This window comes from Rhea americana, unplaced genomic scaffold (genome assembly GCF_003343005.1).
Source record: "Rhea americana isolate MKP2758 unplaced genomic scaffold, rheAme1 scaffold_472, whole genome shotgun sequence".
Lineage (NCBI taxonomy): Eukaryota > Metazoa > Chordata > Aves > Rheiformes > Rheidae > Rhea > Rhea americana.
The window spans coordinates 209,093-224,831 of NW_028186615.1; the positions used below are offsets into that span (position 1 = coordinate 209,093).

The window sequence follows — 15,739 nt, forward strand, 5'->3', positions numbered from 1 at the left end:
GGGTGGGGGGGAGAAAGAGTTTGAGCCTGAGATAAAATAGACTGCACAACAAAAGGTCAGAAAGCTTGAAGGCACAGTCCTATTTGTGTAGATGATCACAGCTCTGGAGAAGTTTCCTCCTTCTGAGGGAATATGCAGCCTGAAAATAAAATCAGTTTGTGATGCTCCAGACCATACTCTGATTTCCAGCTGGAAGGCTCTAAGGCCATTCAGCCAGGATGGCTGAGGAGCTCACCAATGGTCCATGTTGATGTAGTTCCTGTGACAAATAGCACTGAGCCCTAGGCCAACATCACAGTTCCATACAGGGCATGCACGGAGAAAAGTACCGTGACATTCCTGTGCCAGACATGATGAAACTGGTGAACTATGTTGAGGGACAAGATGCAAGTGCTACAATAAAGTGAACGTTAAGGAAGATAGAGTCCAGCCTGTGCAGTCTGAGGGGATGCTCCATGCTTGGATGCCCATGTGGAGCATCTTTTACATTTCAAGTGTGACTCTTCCTGAAGGAGAACTTCCTATCTTTAAAAAACAATCTCATTATTTCTAAACCCTCAGTTTCAAATCATTTCTGGATTGGCAGCACTAACTGCCTTCAAAGCATTGTATGTGGCCATGCAATGACAGTGAGTAACACTAATGGGAGACTATACTCTGTCCAGCTTGCACATTTGCACCAGAGTTTGGGCTGGCCAAGTAGGAAGCTTAGYTTCCTGAGCAGCAGAAATAGTCCTGACATCCAGGAGGGATTCAACCCTGAAATTGAAGCTTCACCCCATTCTATCATGGGCACTAGTCATCCAATCTGAGGAGCAGTGCAGAAGCACATGGGAGCTCTGAAGTCCTAAAAGAAAATGGTCCACAGAGGGACTTAGGATTTGGTCTTTGGAAAGAAATACTCAGATACATGGGAGGAAATTCACCATATCCAGCTTTAGACAACCACACTGCTGTGACCACAGTGCAATTATCTGCTTCTGAATCAAACATCCTGGGTCACCTATAGGCCATAATGGAGAGAAAAGGGTATGTGGGCTGTCTGAGACACTGTTCTAGTCAAGATGGAGATATTCACACAGAAACTTCCACCATTTGCAGTGTCTCAAGAGCACTGACTGACAGTCAAGGGATGGGAGGGGGAACTTGCTTTCAAGGACATGTCTGGGCAAAATGTCTTGGTGCCATATCTGTAGCCTACTCTAGCAACATGTCTGGAAAACCATACATGATCTCTGCTAAACAATAAGAACATACTGAGGGACTATCTGCTTCTGTCTTCATCGAGGAAAATTCTGCTGATGCCAACTTTGATGCTAAGGTTCGTGTCCCTATACCAATGATGCCAGTGGTACCAGGTCCCTCCCTAATATCACCTTTTCTGCAGGAGCCAGAAGCAAAGGTGATGTGTGCCCAAAGCTCACACTGGGACCATCCTCTTCAGGACCTATATAAAGTATCACAAGCTGTCTCAGAACATGGAATTCCAGCTTCACATTCCGCAAACTGCACTCCTCAGGAATGAACTAAGAACACTACAGTTGTGTCTACTACTGAATAAATCCAGTCAAGGACTGTTCCCTGGCCCTGTGGCCAAGAGGCCTTGAATGGCTGTATTGRCACTGCTGTGGGCTGGCCCTTCTGAAGCCAGTCAGAGCCAAGACAGGAGCTAGAAGTGGAGCAGCATAGATAACCAAGGGCCCAATTTTCAAATTCACACCCTGATCCTCTTTTATATAGCAACATAAGTATCTCTTACTAGCACCAATCCCTACAGGGGGTAAACTCATTGTCAATTAACTGTGGCTTAGAGCCTGCAGGCCTCCAACTACACCAACTGCCCATGGGTCCAGGAGCTACATTTCAGCCCATGCCTTGACCTTCAGTCCTTGCCTGTGTTACACTGCAGGTGTGCCTGGTCCAGCCCTGTTCCCTGCTGTCCTGGCTTGCTGACTGGCTTGTTCAGATGGACCTTGGACCTACATTGCAGGTAGCTTGTCTACAGTCCTGTCTGTTGGATGGACCTTGGACCTACTCTGTAACCTCATCTCTGGTGTCATCTCCTGCTGTCCCTGAATGGACTCCCTGGATGAATCCTGGACCTGATTCATTCCCTCATCCTGTCTGGGGCTGTTGATGGAGTCAGTCACTGTCCTCGAGCCCCACCTGCATGCAGTGGGGCTGAACCCTGGTCACAGAGAGCATAGGCTCACCCATGTTCAACCCTTGGCTTGTGCTCCCTTACAAATTAGCCCTGCTGCTAGGATGCTGCTGCACGCAACAAAATGCACAGAGAATAACAGGGGCAATACATAGGGTCTTGGGGGAAGAGTAAATGGACAGGAGAACAGGCAAAGTGCATCCCTGGAATTTCCATCTCAGACAGCCTTCTTCTCAGATCAGACTTGGCTCCCTTGGGAGGAGATCTGCCTGCATCTTCCCAGTGAAGGAGTCAGTCACTAGAGCTGGTATTTCAGCAGGGAACACTCTCTGGAGCACCCAGTGCCGGAACAAAGCCCTAGACAGGCCCAGGAAGGACTACAATGCATTGTGAGACATCAGTATGATCTTGCCATGCTCTCCAGCCTGTGACCAAGGACTATTATCCAGGCAGGCACAGGGGCACCAAGAGGGAAAAGGTTGCACTACCAAGGAACTGAAGCAGGTCTCCCAAGATTTAGGGAACAGGGTAACCATTAGACCATCCTGCTCCATCCCCAAAGATGTCTCAGTCATGGTGCTATTGTTCTTTGCACAGAACATTGCAATTGACCCCATATGCTCTGGCCAAAGTCAAGGTTTTCCCCTCCTCACAGTTTCCACTATGTAAATGACTTTCATAGTCAGTATTCCACAGTGACTCAGCTGCTGAATCCCTCTGGGCCCAATGGGCAGCATCTGAGGCCTAAGAGCTGGCAAAAGGAAAGGTGTTTTGCTCCTGGAGAGGCAGAAAGGACTCCTCACCAACAGCCCCAGCATCAGATTGGGAGGCAGGACAACCAGAGTATGTACTATACTCCCTGTCCAGTATATGCACAGTGACATGAAGCTCACAGAGGCTGCAGCACACTCACAAACACATTCAGGCTTATGTTGGCTGATGCTGAAACTGACAATGACCTCCAGCCAAAAGCCCGTCTGAGCCTGCCCCTTCAGCTCCAGTTCTTCTGGGAGAGCCACTCTGCATGTCCAGCCCTGTATGCAGCTCTGTCACCATTGCACAGCAGTGTCTGCTGTCTGCCCCTTCCTCCCCACAGCACAGAGGTTTGGCAGGAGACCTTCTTTGTGCACCTCTGCAGCTAGGGCAACCTCACGGGACTGCTGTGGCCAAAGTATAGCAGAAGTAAATGGCAAAGAAGAGAAGTGTCTTGGGGTTAGGGAGAAAGAAGGCACAGTAAAAATCCCAGGGAGCCCTGACTGCTGTGAAAGAAGAAGGGCAAGCGCTGGGCAGGTGTGCCCCTCCCCACTACAGGAAGAAGTGGGAGGACAAAAATAGGCATCAAGACCTTGTCATTTTGCCCCCTGCTCCTAGCCCTGGCAGGGCAGAAGGAAGGAGAGAAGCGCTCCAAGGCTCCTACATTCTCCCAGAGCAGAAGGACAGAGAAACACAGCCCCACAGCCGCAAGACCTCTTTTCACAGACCCAACAGGAGGGCTACACCAGAGCCCTTCAAACATTACCTTCTCAGCCCTGTTACTAGCCCATGCATTTCCCCTACACAGTCCATGACGTTGGAAAGGACTGCAGTGCTTCTCAGCAGTTCGAGGTTCCATTCCCTAGCTATCCTTCCCATCTCCAGCAAAAGCAGTCAACAGGCAGCAAGCTCATCTGGAGCCCTGCCCTGGCTGGATCTCTGCTACACACATGTTACACTGTGGCTTTGGCAAACATCTGGCTCTGGGCTCCCGCTCCTCAGAGTGACGGCTCTTGGTGGGAGAGGAGAGGAGGCTGGCGCCAGTGTGGTCAACGATCCCACGCATGGCTCCCTCTGCCTGAGTGTATGCCAGGCGTCCTGCCCTCCATAGCCCTGGCAAAGCTGCTGGCCAGCTAAAAGCAGCCAGGGAGCGGCCACAGCTGCTATTTCAGGAGCAGTCTCTGGCTCCTGGGCTGTGCCTCAGCCTGCAGCCTGCTCAGGCCTCGTGGGAGCATGTGGGGTCAGCATTCAGCCCCGGAGACTGTCCCGCACGCGTGGCTGACACAAGGGTCAAGCCCTGAGGAAGCTGGGAGTGCTGCTCTGGAGGAGCCATCTGCACAGCTATGAGCAGCACTGGCTCCCCGCAGCCCCAGCAGCYGTGGGGCACGGGCAGGGGCTTGCAGCCTGGACACGGACTGGCCCAGGGTGTTACGTCCACACACACCGAGGTGCCGAGAACAAAGGCAACCTGGGGCCTCCAGTACTGCTCTGGGATGGGGCAAAGCCCTTAGGTTTGAGGAGGAAGCAGTCTAAACATAGACATTGGCAGGGAGTTAGGATTGTGAAGGGCGAGGCTGTGGTCCTGGAGGAGGGTGGGCAGCCACTGCAGGAACCTTGGGCAAGCACCACCCTGCCACCCACCTGGAAGCCCTGGTACTCCTGAGGGAGGGACAGAGTGAGGCACAGAAAGGCAAGGAGCAAGACACACACCAGCACCTGCTTGATTTTCCTGGTGGAGCAGCAAGGAGGTGAAATGGAAGCTTCAACGGGGAGCTAGAGGGTACCAGGAGCACCAGCAGGGCATGGAGGAGTTTTGAGCTGAGCAAGGTGAGGAGGCCAGGCCTCTGCAGTGCAAGAGTGCTCAGGAGTCTGGAGCGAGAAAGCAGTGGTGTAGGGTAGGGAGTGACAGAGCCTAGCCATGGTTTGCAGTGGGCACTGAAGCCAGCAGAGACTTGAGCCAGGGTGCTGGGCTGGACTTCAGCCATGCACAGCTCAGGCACTTGCAGAGTGGGTCTGCACAGTTGGACAAGATGCAGCAGGGAGAGGTGTGCAGCTGAGGCTGGGGGGCTCGGGGCAGCAGGGGCCAGGGGAACCCTCTGGAGCAGAGTTCCCTTGCCAGAGTGCTTTCAGGGCCAGGTAAGGCACAGCACTGACAGTAAGAGCTGTCCTGGGGGCAAAATGGCAAGGGTCCCTTGGGGCAGAGGACAGCAGCCAGCAGGGGCCAAGGGGTCTGGAGAGAGAAGAGGGAACAGAGCCCGAGGGAAGGGGAGGGGGGAAGCTGCTGGCAGGCTGAGGCTTGGGGAGGAGAGGGGCCAGAGACTGGAACTTTGGGAGGCAGGGCACACATGTGAGGTGGGGGGCGGGGGAGGAGTGAGGGTGTGAGCAAGGCTTTGGGAGATGAAGGGTGTTATCAGGGCCTGGGCACTAAGGAGAAGCGAGGGAAGAGGGGCAGCTGTGAAGGGGCTGAGGCTCAGCACAGAGGAAGGAGGGAGCCTGCGAGGTGGCTGGGGCTGGGGGAGGAGCAGAGCATGGGGGGAGAGGAGCGTGAGGGGCTGGGGCCTCTCAACTGCAGTGGAAAAGCTGCTGCAGCTCCAGGGGAAATGCTACTTGAATTAATCATGGCGCTGGCTGCTGTGCCAAGCCCAGGAGGAGGCTGCTGGCAGCGCGAGGAAATAACTTTCACAGGAATTTGGAACAAATGCAGCTCTTCTGGCGGTAACAACAGCACTCACCTCCCCCACAATCTCCCCCTGTACCAGCATCTCCCCCATGTCCCCGTTCCCCACGTACACCCACACGCCCCCGCATTACAGCCTGCCCTCCATGAAGCATGATGCACTCCCTCCCTTCCAGCAAGCTCAGAGGCATCTCCTCATCCTGTCTTGGGAAGCTTTTCTCTCATTTCTGAGGAGGGGGAGGCCTGTTTTATGTCGTACAAAGGTATGAAAATAGGTTAATGCTAAATCCTTTGTCCCAAGAAAACAAATGTACATAGCAATGTCCTCTCCATCTCCAGCTACTCTCTTCAGCTGCAAAGTCAGTAAGCATTATTATTCCTCTTGCTGTTCCAGTCCTCATGCACATCTACTCCCATGTCCTCTCACAGGTGTCCTCTCCAGTATCATCATCCATGCATCAGGATTATCCCCTCATGACTCACTTTCGGTGCTACAGTATACATGGCCTGGTCTTTTCTAGAGCACTGCAGGCAAGCCTTCCTATCCAGTGCACTGCCCAAGAGGCTGCCCAGGTAAGATGCATGCAGCACAGTCAGCCCCACAGAATCACAGATCAGTACTCAAACTTCAAAACTCATGAGACTTGCCCTCAAAACTGCAAGATAAGAATATACATTTGGCATGTTCCTGGTCAGTTTTTGATTTCTGATGTTTTTCTTCCACAGAAATTACATTTATGTGTACAGGTGTAATGCAGATATATAAACCCTGGCTCCAAGATCATTAATATTGGATCTATGCAAGAATCAATAACCCACCATCTCATCACATTCACATTTCTGTAAAATCTGCTAGTTCTCACAACATGGAGTTTACACAGCTCTGTGCTTTCTGCTGGCTGCCAGAGGCCAGAAAATACTCAATTTATTTTGAAAAGTTAGAAAAGCCCAGAAAGACAGTATCTGACCATGCACACAGTTTGCTGGTACAAAATCAATCCAATATAATGTTTAAAACAAATCTGAGCCAGCAGAGTGAATTTATACCAGAACTGTGCTTCACACCATACAACCATAGCATTTGAATGTGGTACAAGGAGCCCTCAAGCTTCTACATCATCAACCCATGGCCACAAAGAGAAACAAAGAGTGAGAGAAATAACCAGCTAATGACTATCTCTTGCTCTGCATTCTGCTGGTGCAATGTCCACTGACTCATTCCACTCCTTCTCTACTCTTATCTCAGGCTTGAACTGTGAGTTCACCATTTTCGCTGCTTTATGCTTGTACAGGGTCTGCTGCTGTGGGTCCTGGCCCATGATAAACACAAGTAATAAGTAAAGAAGATGTTATGAGATTTTTTTTCTTATAGTGCTCAGGAGCTTTGGCCAGCAATCTTCTCTGTTCAGCTCTGTTCATACACTGAACACAAAGACCGACCTGGCAGAGGGTACAGGGAGGAGCAGGAGACATGCAGCTGTGCTTCAAGTCTCCCCGATCATTCACATAAGCTCCTTATTTCCCCATCTTTCTGTCCTGCCCATAGATAGCAGATGTTGTTATCTGAAAACAGACCTGGTCCTCTCAAGGTTTGTTGCTTAGAAAAACGGCAGTATGATGAAGAATCAAATCCATTCTGTGATCTTGGAGGCTGCCCTGTTCCTGCATATGATGCTGGTGGTACAGCCCATGGCCTGGGCTCTTGCGAGCAATATGTGGGGCTAGACTGAACCTGGTGCTTGACATCCCAAGGCAGGATGGGTTCTGATGCCTGGAAGCCACAGACAGGCTGGGTCAGACAGGCATAAGTGCACACACAGTGGGGCATGGGGGGCAGCACATCCAACACAGGTGAACACTCGGGACATTGTGCAGGCTGGTGGCCACCATGGGCCCAAGCATCTCCTAAGCCCTCATTCGAGGCAAGAGGGACACCGCAGCCAGAGGTCCTGAGAGGTGGCCAGCCTGTGCAGCACAGCTCTGTGAGCTCTGTGCTGCCCTGCCCCAGCTCTACCCAGCTCCCCAGCCTGGCTTGCTCCGGCCACAGCCCAGTGCTGAGCCGGCAGCCTGGCCAGCCTCCTTTCCCATCCTCTCACGTTTCCCAGCTCAGAGGAAGCAGCAGCAGATGTGTGAGCTGTTTGCTTTGTGCCGAGGCCACGCGGGAGTTACCTGCGCTCAGCCCAGACATGCCGTTTCCAAACGAAACACAAGAACTGAGCCAAGACCTTCTAAATCTGGCCAAACCTTCAACCGCTGTGGGCCACTCGGCCAGCACCTCCCCCTGCACAGTGCGGAGTCAGGGCTGGCCTCCTGCACTGTACCGGCCCTCAATGTGGCCACACAGCCATGTGCTGGCCCGGCCTCTCTGCACCATCCCCACAGCCCCCTTGGTGCCCCGGCCCCTTCGCAGGTCCCTGTGCTCATTCCCGTTTATCCCCACCGCTCTGCAGCCAGGAGCTGAGCCGCCATCTCCGATTGCATTTCCAGAACGCCTCCCCACACAGTAAACGGTACCAAACAGGAAGGCATGGAGAATGAGAGAGGCCTCCCTTTCGGGGGCTCTGCAGCCAAGACGTCCCCATGAATGCCTGGGCCTTGTGCTCACTTGGGGCACACTTGGGGCTCTTCCACTCCATCCTTGTCCCTGCCCTGTCTCTGCCCCTGATGCCATGCCCCTCTCTCACCCCTTTCCTATCTCTGTCCCAAGCCCCAATTCTATCCCTTGTACCAAAACCCATTCCCATCCATCTGGGAGAGCGAAGGTGTTGCTTTGTGCAGATGTGCCCTTCCCCCACCCAAATCTTCCTCCTCAACTCTCACCCTGACCCACCCCACCCCATCACATAGCTGCCCCATCCAAAACTCGCCCCTGCTTCACACCCCTTTCCCATTGGGTACTTGCCTTTTGCTCCACACCCTACAGCCCCATCCCCTGCATTCACCCACCCCACACCCCTATCCCTTCATACTCACCCACCCCATACCCGCCCTTCTCCACACTCTCCACCTCACTGCTCCACACCCATGACAATGCCCCTGGCAGCACCCTGGTCGATCAACTCTTCTCCTCACCTCCACCTCCTTCTCCCAGTCCATTTCGAGGTCTCTTCCCTTGACTGGCTGCTGGGCCCACAGGGCAGGAGCTCCTGCCTCATCTCACAGGCCCCACAGCTCCTGTTTCCCCACTGCCTCCTCCTGCCACCATGGCCACCATTCATCACCTGGCCTCACAGCCCCCCACTTCCCCAGATGACCAGCCCAGGGCCCACAGTTCCAGCAAGGAATTGTCCTAACTTCACAGGTGCTTGCCCTGGTCAATGTGCTGGATACTGCCTTGGCTGGTAGTGTCCTGCTCTGCTTCCACACCACTGTCCTGCTACCAGCTCCATGTGCCACATACCCTCAGTGTGGCTTGGACAGACTGCAGCACCTATCTGTAGCAACCAAGGCTCCAGGATTTATGCTATGGCCAAGCAACAGCAAACGCAGCGTACATAAAGTACACCACATGTGGCATTGCAGGCACAGTTGGAGGTCCACAGGGCCTGCCAGAGGGGCAGCACTTCTCTGGGCCTCACCTATTCTCTCACTATGAGAAGACTGGTGCAGCACATAGTATCACAAAACTGCTGTTGCCAAGGTAATATAACAATACCAACCATGCATAATTAATACTAATATTCATAACCAGTCTTACAAAGACTGATGAATTTAAGCTAATGATCTCACAGGGAGGAGGAGAAGTTAGCAGCCTGGCTGGCAGTGGCTCTCTAGAGATCGACTCTTTTACTTGAGTCCCATTTCTAGTATCCTGGCCTGCAAGGCAGCTCCACATTTGTGTGAGCAATGCCTGGCACAGTGGGCCTCTATCTCAGCTGAGGTCAACACATTGCTTGGCACAAAGGACATCCTTGAGTTGCGTCTGTAGTATCAGTGATATCACCCAGTGCTCACATGCAAAAAATGGGCAACGGTGCTCTGCCCCATTTCCCACTTGCACTGAGCAGGTAGAGCTCTATTCTGGCATTCCTGTTGCAATAATTGCCCAGCTAAGCCCTGGCAAACGCACCTCAAACATGTCCTTCAGTGGCAGCTTCTCTGCCCCAAGCATCCCACATTATAGCCCTCCCTCAGCTCATCTGGCAGTTGTACCCACCTGTAAGAAGCATGTCCCAACAGGGGTGTTCTCCTTCAGGGACACATTGTAGAAGTTACTCTTGAACACCGGCTCATTATCATTGACATCCTGCAGTGCCACACGCACCACAGCAGTAGAAGAGAGGGCAGGGGTTCCCCTATCCATGGCCAGCACTGTCAGCTGGGGCTGAGGATCCTTCTCATAATCCAGTGGGGCAGCAGTGGTAATGATACCTGTGACTGGGTCAATGGCAAACCAGCTGGAGTGGGTGTCACTGCCATGCACAATACTGTAATGCACTTCCCCATTGGGACCCTGGTCCTTGTCACGAGCTGTCACTTGCAGGACAAAGCTGCCCGGGTACACAACCTCGGGGATGCTCTGTTTGTATTCCTGCTGGTCAAAGAGTGGAGGATTGTCATTGATATCCATCACTTGCAGGACAAAGGCTGATTCTGCCCGGAGTGGGGGTGTTCCTGAGTCAGTGGCTGTCACCCGCAAATCATAGGAGTCTCTTTCTTCCCGATCCAGAAGTTGGTCCACACAGATCAGGTAAATGATGTTGTCCTTGGTAGTGAGGGCAAACTTGCCATCCCCTCCCTCCAGGGTGACATTGACATTGGAGTACTCACCATAGTCTGGGTCTGAAACAGAGATGCGTGCCACATACTGGCCTGGTTGGGCTCCCTCAGAGATCTGAGGGGAGCCATCTTCGCTCAGGAAGATGATGGTCATGGTGGGCTGGTTGTCATTGTAGTCACGCACATGAATGGTGACAAAGGCTGTAGTAACCTCAGGATGGACAGCCTTATCCCGCGCCTGCACCACCAGCTCATGCACCTTCCTTACTTCATAGTCCAGACCCTTGTTGAGCTTGATGACTCCGGTTCGGGAATCGATAGTGAAATATTCGTCAGGATCGCTCTGCCGCCGGTTGATCTCATAAACCACATCCCCATTGTCACCTTCATCTGCATCAGAGGCAAAGACCTGCAGGATGCTACTGCCAGGCTTCAGATTCTCTGAGATGAGAGTATGATAGCGGCTCTGGTTGAAGGTAGGGGCATTGTCATTGATGTCCTGGATAGACACATCCAATGTCATCTGGGTGCTCCGGGGAGGAGAGCCACCATCATAGGCTTCCAGCAGTAGGGAGTACGATGAACAGTTCTCCCGATCCAAGATGTTGTTGACCACTAGATCCAAATACAGGACCCCATTGGGTCCTCGGCGTGTTTCCAGGCGGAAGGCCTGCCCCACATTCTCTCCCTTAATCACATAGCCTTGGGTATTGAGCAGGCCACTGTCAGCATCAAAGGCTGGGTCCAAGGGGAACCTACTGCCTATGGGTGTATGCTCTGGGATCTGGAAAGTGCTGTGTCGCTTGGGAAAGGCTGGAGCATGGTCATTGATGTCATTAACTTGGATGTTCACTTCTACTGTGATGCCCTCTGGGGTAACAGCAATGAAGCTGTATCGATCTCGGGTTTCTCGGTCCAGGACACGGGCTGTTTTGATGATACCTGTGTTCTCATCTATCCCCAAGTCAGTGGTAACACCGCTGCCCTCCTGTGCTGAGATAAAATACATGTAGGCAGTGGTGCCAGGAGGCAGGCCAGCACTGATGTCCCCAATGATGGTGCCAGCTGGCTGCTCCTCATCTATTTGTAGATCCAAGGTGCCCAGGACAGCCGAGCCCTTCCCTGCTCTTAGGCCCCCGAGAATTAGCAGCTCCAGCAGAAGCATGGCTGATCCCTTCATCTGCTCCATTGCTAGTGACTTGCAGAATAGCGGGTAGCTCAATCTTCTCTGCAGTGTTTTCTTTAATCCTGCAAGGAATGCATATCAAAGGATGATGGTTAAAAGCGAACAGCAAAGGAAGGACAAAAAAAAACAAACAAACATGGGAACAGAAGGTCTGCCAGGTACCCACTGCGTGATTGCACTGTATTACCTATCTCTCACAAGGAGCTAAGGTGAAAGTGAGTTAGAGCAGGGTGTGCCCATAAGGAAAGTCTGGGACAACACCTAAAGAAGGATGAGCAGAGTGCACCTAAATCAGTGTGTGGAGATTCCTGGCTGATACCCTACCCACATAGGCCAAATGTTCTTCTCAGCCAGCAGCTCTCACATCTTAACCACTGCTGGTAGCACTGGAGTCCGCTGCCCTAGAGCAGAGGCTTCCCATGCTTCTAATAGATGAATGCTTCCTGCAAGGCTGAGACCGGCTGTCTGCAAGACTGCAGAGATCTTTGAACAAGCAGTAGCCCAGTGCCTCTCCACCCTGAAAAAAAAATAGTCTCAAACTGGAAGAGAGCCCAACAAGTGACACCCACTGAAACCCCCCAGTAGGATGCCTTTCAGGACCACAGGGCTTTAGCTGCCAAAAACATGAAGTGCAAATCTGGTGTTCCTGGGAGGGGGCAAAAGAACTAGAGCAGGATTCCATCCAGCGGCCCATAAATTATAATGGCTCTGTTGCTAAGGATGTACCCACAGCTGGGAATGCCCAGGCTAAAATCCCATCCTCCTAGGGTTGATTGTTTGGCCTGGCACAGAGATCTGTGGATGCCCCAAGCTGGTACCATGGAGGGTGGTGACAGTACAGCAGGAATGCAGCAACTCACTCTGAACTGCCAGCTGCTCTGGCTCCTTCCTCATCCCACACCCTCCACTGCTCACTCTCCTCCTTTGTCTGCTTCTCACTGTTCCTTGCTCATTCTGGCTCCTTCACTCCATTTCCCCCTGCCGTAGCTTCTTTTCACTGCAGCAGTGGGGGAGGGACAAGGAGGGAGGAGCAGCTCCCTGCAGCAACACCACCACTGGACATGCTGGACACTCTCCCAGGGCTCAAAGGCTGCCAGCCCACAGGGATCTGCTCACCCTCTCTGTGAGTAGCCAGAGTAACTTCAAGTCAAGGAGTTTGCAAAGCACACCAGCCCCAGTGCTGCTTTTAGCCCCCGGTAAATGAGGCTTAGTGGTCTGCAGGGATGGCAGCAGCATGAGCTCACACTTGGACTCTCTTGAAAGCATTTGCTGCTGGTCCCATAACCACACTCAGGAGTCGTTCATGTCAGACATGGGACGGCAGGAACCTCCCTGTCTTGGGGGATGGAGGTGTCTTCCATTGCCTAGTTTGGGGGCTAAAAATGGTAACCTTTGGTCTAAAGAACCCTACAGTAGTATTAACCCTTTCCAGGGAGCATAGAGCAATTATTTCTGGGTTGTTTCCCAGCTGTTTAGGGTGGTCATTTGCCAGTGGAAATCCCAGGTTAGTGACAGGAAGAACAATCCTAAAGAAGTAAGAAATGTTTATTTACTTCAGTGAGCTATAGGAACTAGAAATATATGTTCACACCCAGTGCCTGAGGACTAAGGCAAGTAAATCCAAACACTTTTCCTACACCTACCACACCTGAATATTCATTATCTCTCAGGATCAGAAGTCAAAATAAGATACTCATATCTCAGTGGGCTGCTAGCTGGGGATTTGCACTAGCTCAGTGGTCCTGGATAGGTCCATCTCTCTCTCTGTTGGTTAGTTCAACTTCCACATCTGAAGTGGTAATACATGCATGCAGAGCATGCAGTACTGGGGAAATGGAGTCCGAATTTGTTTCCGTGATGAAACTCATCCTAACTGTGATCCTGCTCAGATACAGGAAGGTAAAATGCAGAGGGCTTTAAGCCTTGCAAGGCAGGTAGACCAAAACCAAAGGAAAGGAGTGCAACCAAAAGGAAAAGGAGGTCCAAAAACAGTAAAGGGACAAGGCTTCTTGTGGCAATCTCAATGGCTCAGGTGACAACATGAAGCTGAAAGGTCTTGCATAGTGCCTGCCACAGATCAGGGCACGGATATGAGGAAAAAACCTGTTTGATAAGTGGTGTGCTTTTGGGGAAACTGAAGGCAGTAAAGTAAAGCCTTCAGTTGTGGGCTGCTTGGGAGAAGGAAAAAAGCTGGCTGAGTGAAACTGTGGAGCATAATAACAGCTGAGACCACTGGAACAACTGATAAACAGATAATAGGCCTTTGGGCTAGGGCACTGCTGATAAGTCTGCATAAACTTCTCACTTTCCATCCTCCCTGGATGCAAGTGAGTAGGTTCAGAGTCCAGCTACCTTATGGGTAAGAGACTTGACTGTCAGATTGCACCAGGCCGTCCATGGTGCTAGCAGTCCTCTGTTCCTATGAGCTTTGCAAGCTTGAGTCGGCAGGGAAGACAGCAGTGACCTCAGTGGATGCAGAGTCACCAAATCTGAACAGCTGCTTCCAATTAGCAGATAGCTCAGTGCTAGGGGCTGGCTTGGCTGGTCCAGGCCCAGCCCGTGTAATGTGAGCCAGACTGCCCTGCTCCCTCTGGCCCTCCCACCACTGGGCACTGAGTTCCCTAGTAACAAATGGCAGCAGAAGCCTCTGCAGAAAATTGTTAGCACAAGAATCTGACTAGAGAGGAGGTTGGGGTTCAGAGCCATAGCAAGGAGGTTGATAGGAAAGGTGGATAAAATGGAGTGGTCTGACATACACAGAAATGTCTCCTGGCCTAGGGCTAATACGCCAGGGCTCCAGGAGAGCCAGGTCTCTGGTTAGGAGAGAAGCCACATTTAGCAAATTTGATAAGGAATTATGGAAGGACCACTGCATGCCTCCCTGCCTGGCAACAGCACCTCCCTGCTTCCCAGCTCATGTCAGTCATGAGAAAGGGGAAGTAGGCCCACAGTGGCCCCAGCGGAGAAGCTGGAAAGACAGCATCCACATGCATGCCACAACCAAATGTCAGAGTCCTTGCTGCACAAAAGCTCCATCAAAGCTACAGATGCCACTGATGCCATACCCAGAGCCTCATATGAGAGGCCATGACTCATGTAATGATGTTTTTGAGACTCTAGCTCAGGTCAGGAAGGATGCAGAAGCCCATTTCAGCTTTGCTGAGCACAAGTCACTGTCCTGGAAAATGCACATCTCTTCTACATTCACAGAGATTTCATTTCCTCTCTTCCAAGAGTTTCAGATTATCCGCCCTCAGAGCCAGACACAGCCCAGTGTGACTTCAGTGCAGCCCTAAGTGAATCATTCACTTTCAACCTCTACTTTGCCAAGACCTGCAACCATCTCCCTGCCTCCTGGCCCTCCTACCATCACTCCTCTGACTCTCCAGGACCAGCACCTCAACCCCATCCCTTCTTGTTCCCTCCCAGCCTAGCCAAACAGCCTCACTTCCCTCCAGCATCAGTCCCAAGCAGTAACAGCCATCCCCTCATGAGGACATGGTCAAGCTCCACTGCATCCCTGTGCATCCCATTTCTGTGCCACACCAGGGCTTCCTGCAAGCTGCCCTGTCTCTGAAAACACTTCTCCCCCAAAAGAAGCACTAACAGAAGTTCCTCACTTATTATCCAATTCTCACAGCCCTGGCCCACAAGCACCTCAGTCTGGAGCCTACCCCTGCCACATTTGATGCCCACCACAGAGGCCGCCCCTGCTCCCTGTCTGTCACAGCTCCCTGTCCCTCAGGACTGCAGAATGTTGGGACTCCCTGGCCATCGGACCCCCCTGGCCTCAGGGCCCCCTATCCTTCAGAGCTTCCTGGCTGTCCAGACACCTCAGCAGCTGTAGAACTCCAGCCCTCTGAACTCCCTTTCTCTTAGGGCTCTGCAGACGYCAGAGCCCCCTGGACATTGGTGCTCCCTCACTCCGTGCACAGCTCTGTCTCCGGGCCCTCCCCAGGGCCTCACACAGCCTCGGCCCCTGCCGGAGCACTGCCAGCCCCTGCCAGCCCCATCGAGCTCCACTTGGGCCCACAGCCCCTGCCCGCTGCCTCTGTAGCCCCGCCAAGCGCCGCTCCTTCGGCGGTTACTTTGCACCGGCGGCAGCACCCCCGGCGGGAGTCCGGCGCCCACGCCGTCCCACTTACCCTGTCCAAGCCCCGGCACTGGTGCCGTCGCGCCGCGGGCGAGGCCAGTCGGGCCGCGAGACCGTAGCGCTGCGCCGCCGCGGGCGCGCCCCCCCCCC

The 15,739-nt window shown here is 52.7% G+C and overlaps 1 protein-coding gene across 1 annotated transcript in view; it reads right to left on the reverse strand.

The window, feature by feature from the left end:
- Positions 1-15,739, reverse strand: part of DCHS1 (dachsous cadherin-related 1) — a 59,967-nt gene that overhangs the window by 43,740 nt on the left and 488 nt on the right. The window contains exon 2 of the mRNA XM_085316586.1: positions 9,748-11,558. Coding sequence (XP_085172712.1) covers positions 9,748-11,499 — 1,752 coding nt within the window. The 5' untranslated portion in view covers positions 11,500-11,558. The remainder of the gene's footprint in view (positions 1-9,747; positions 11,559-15,739) is intronic.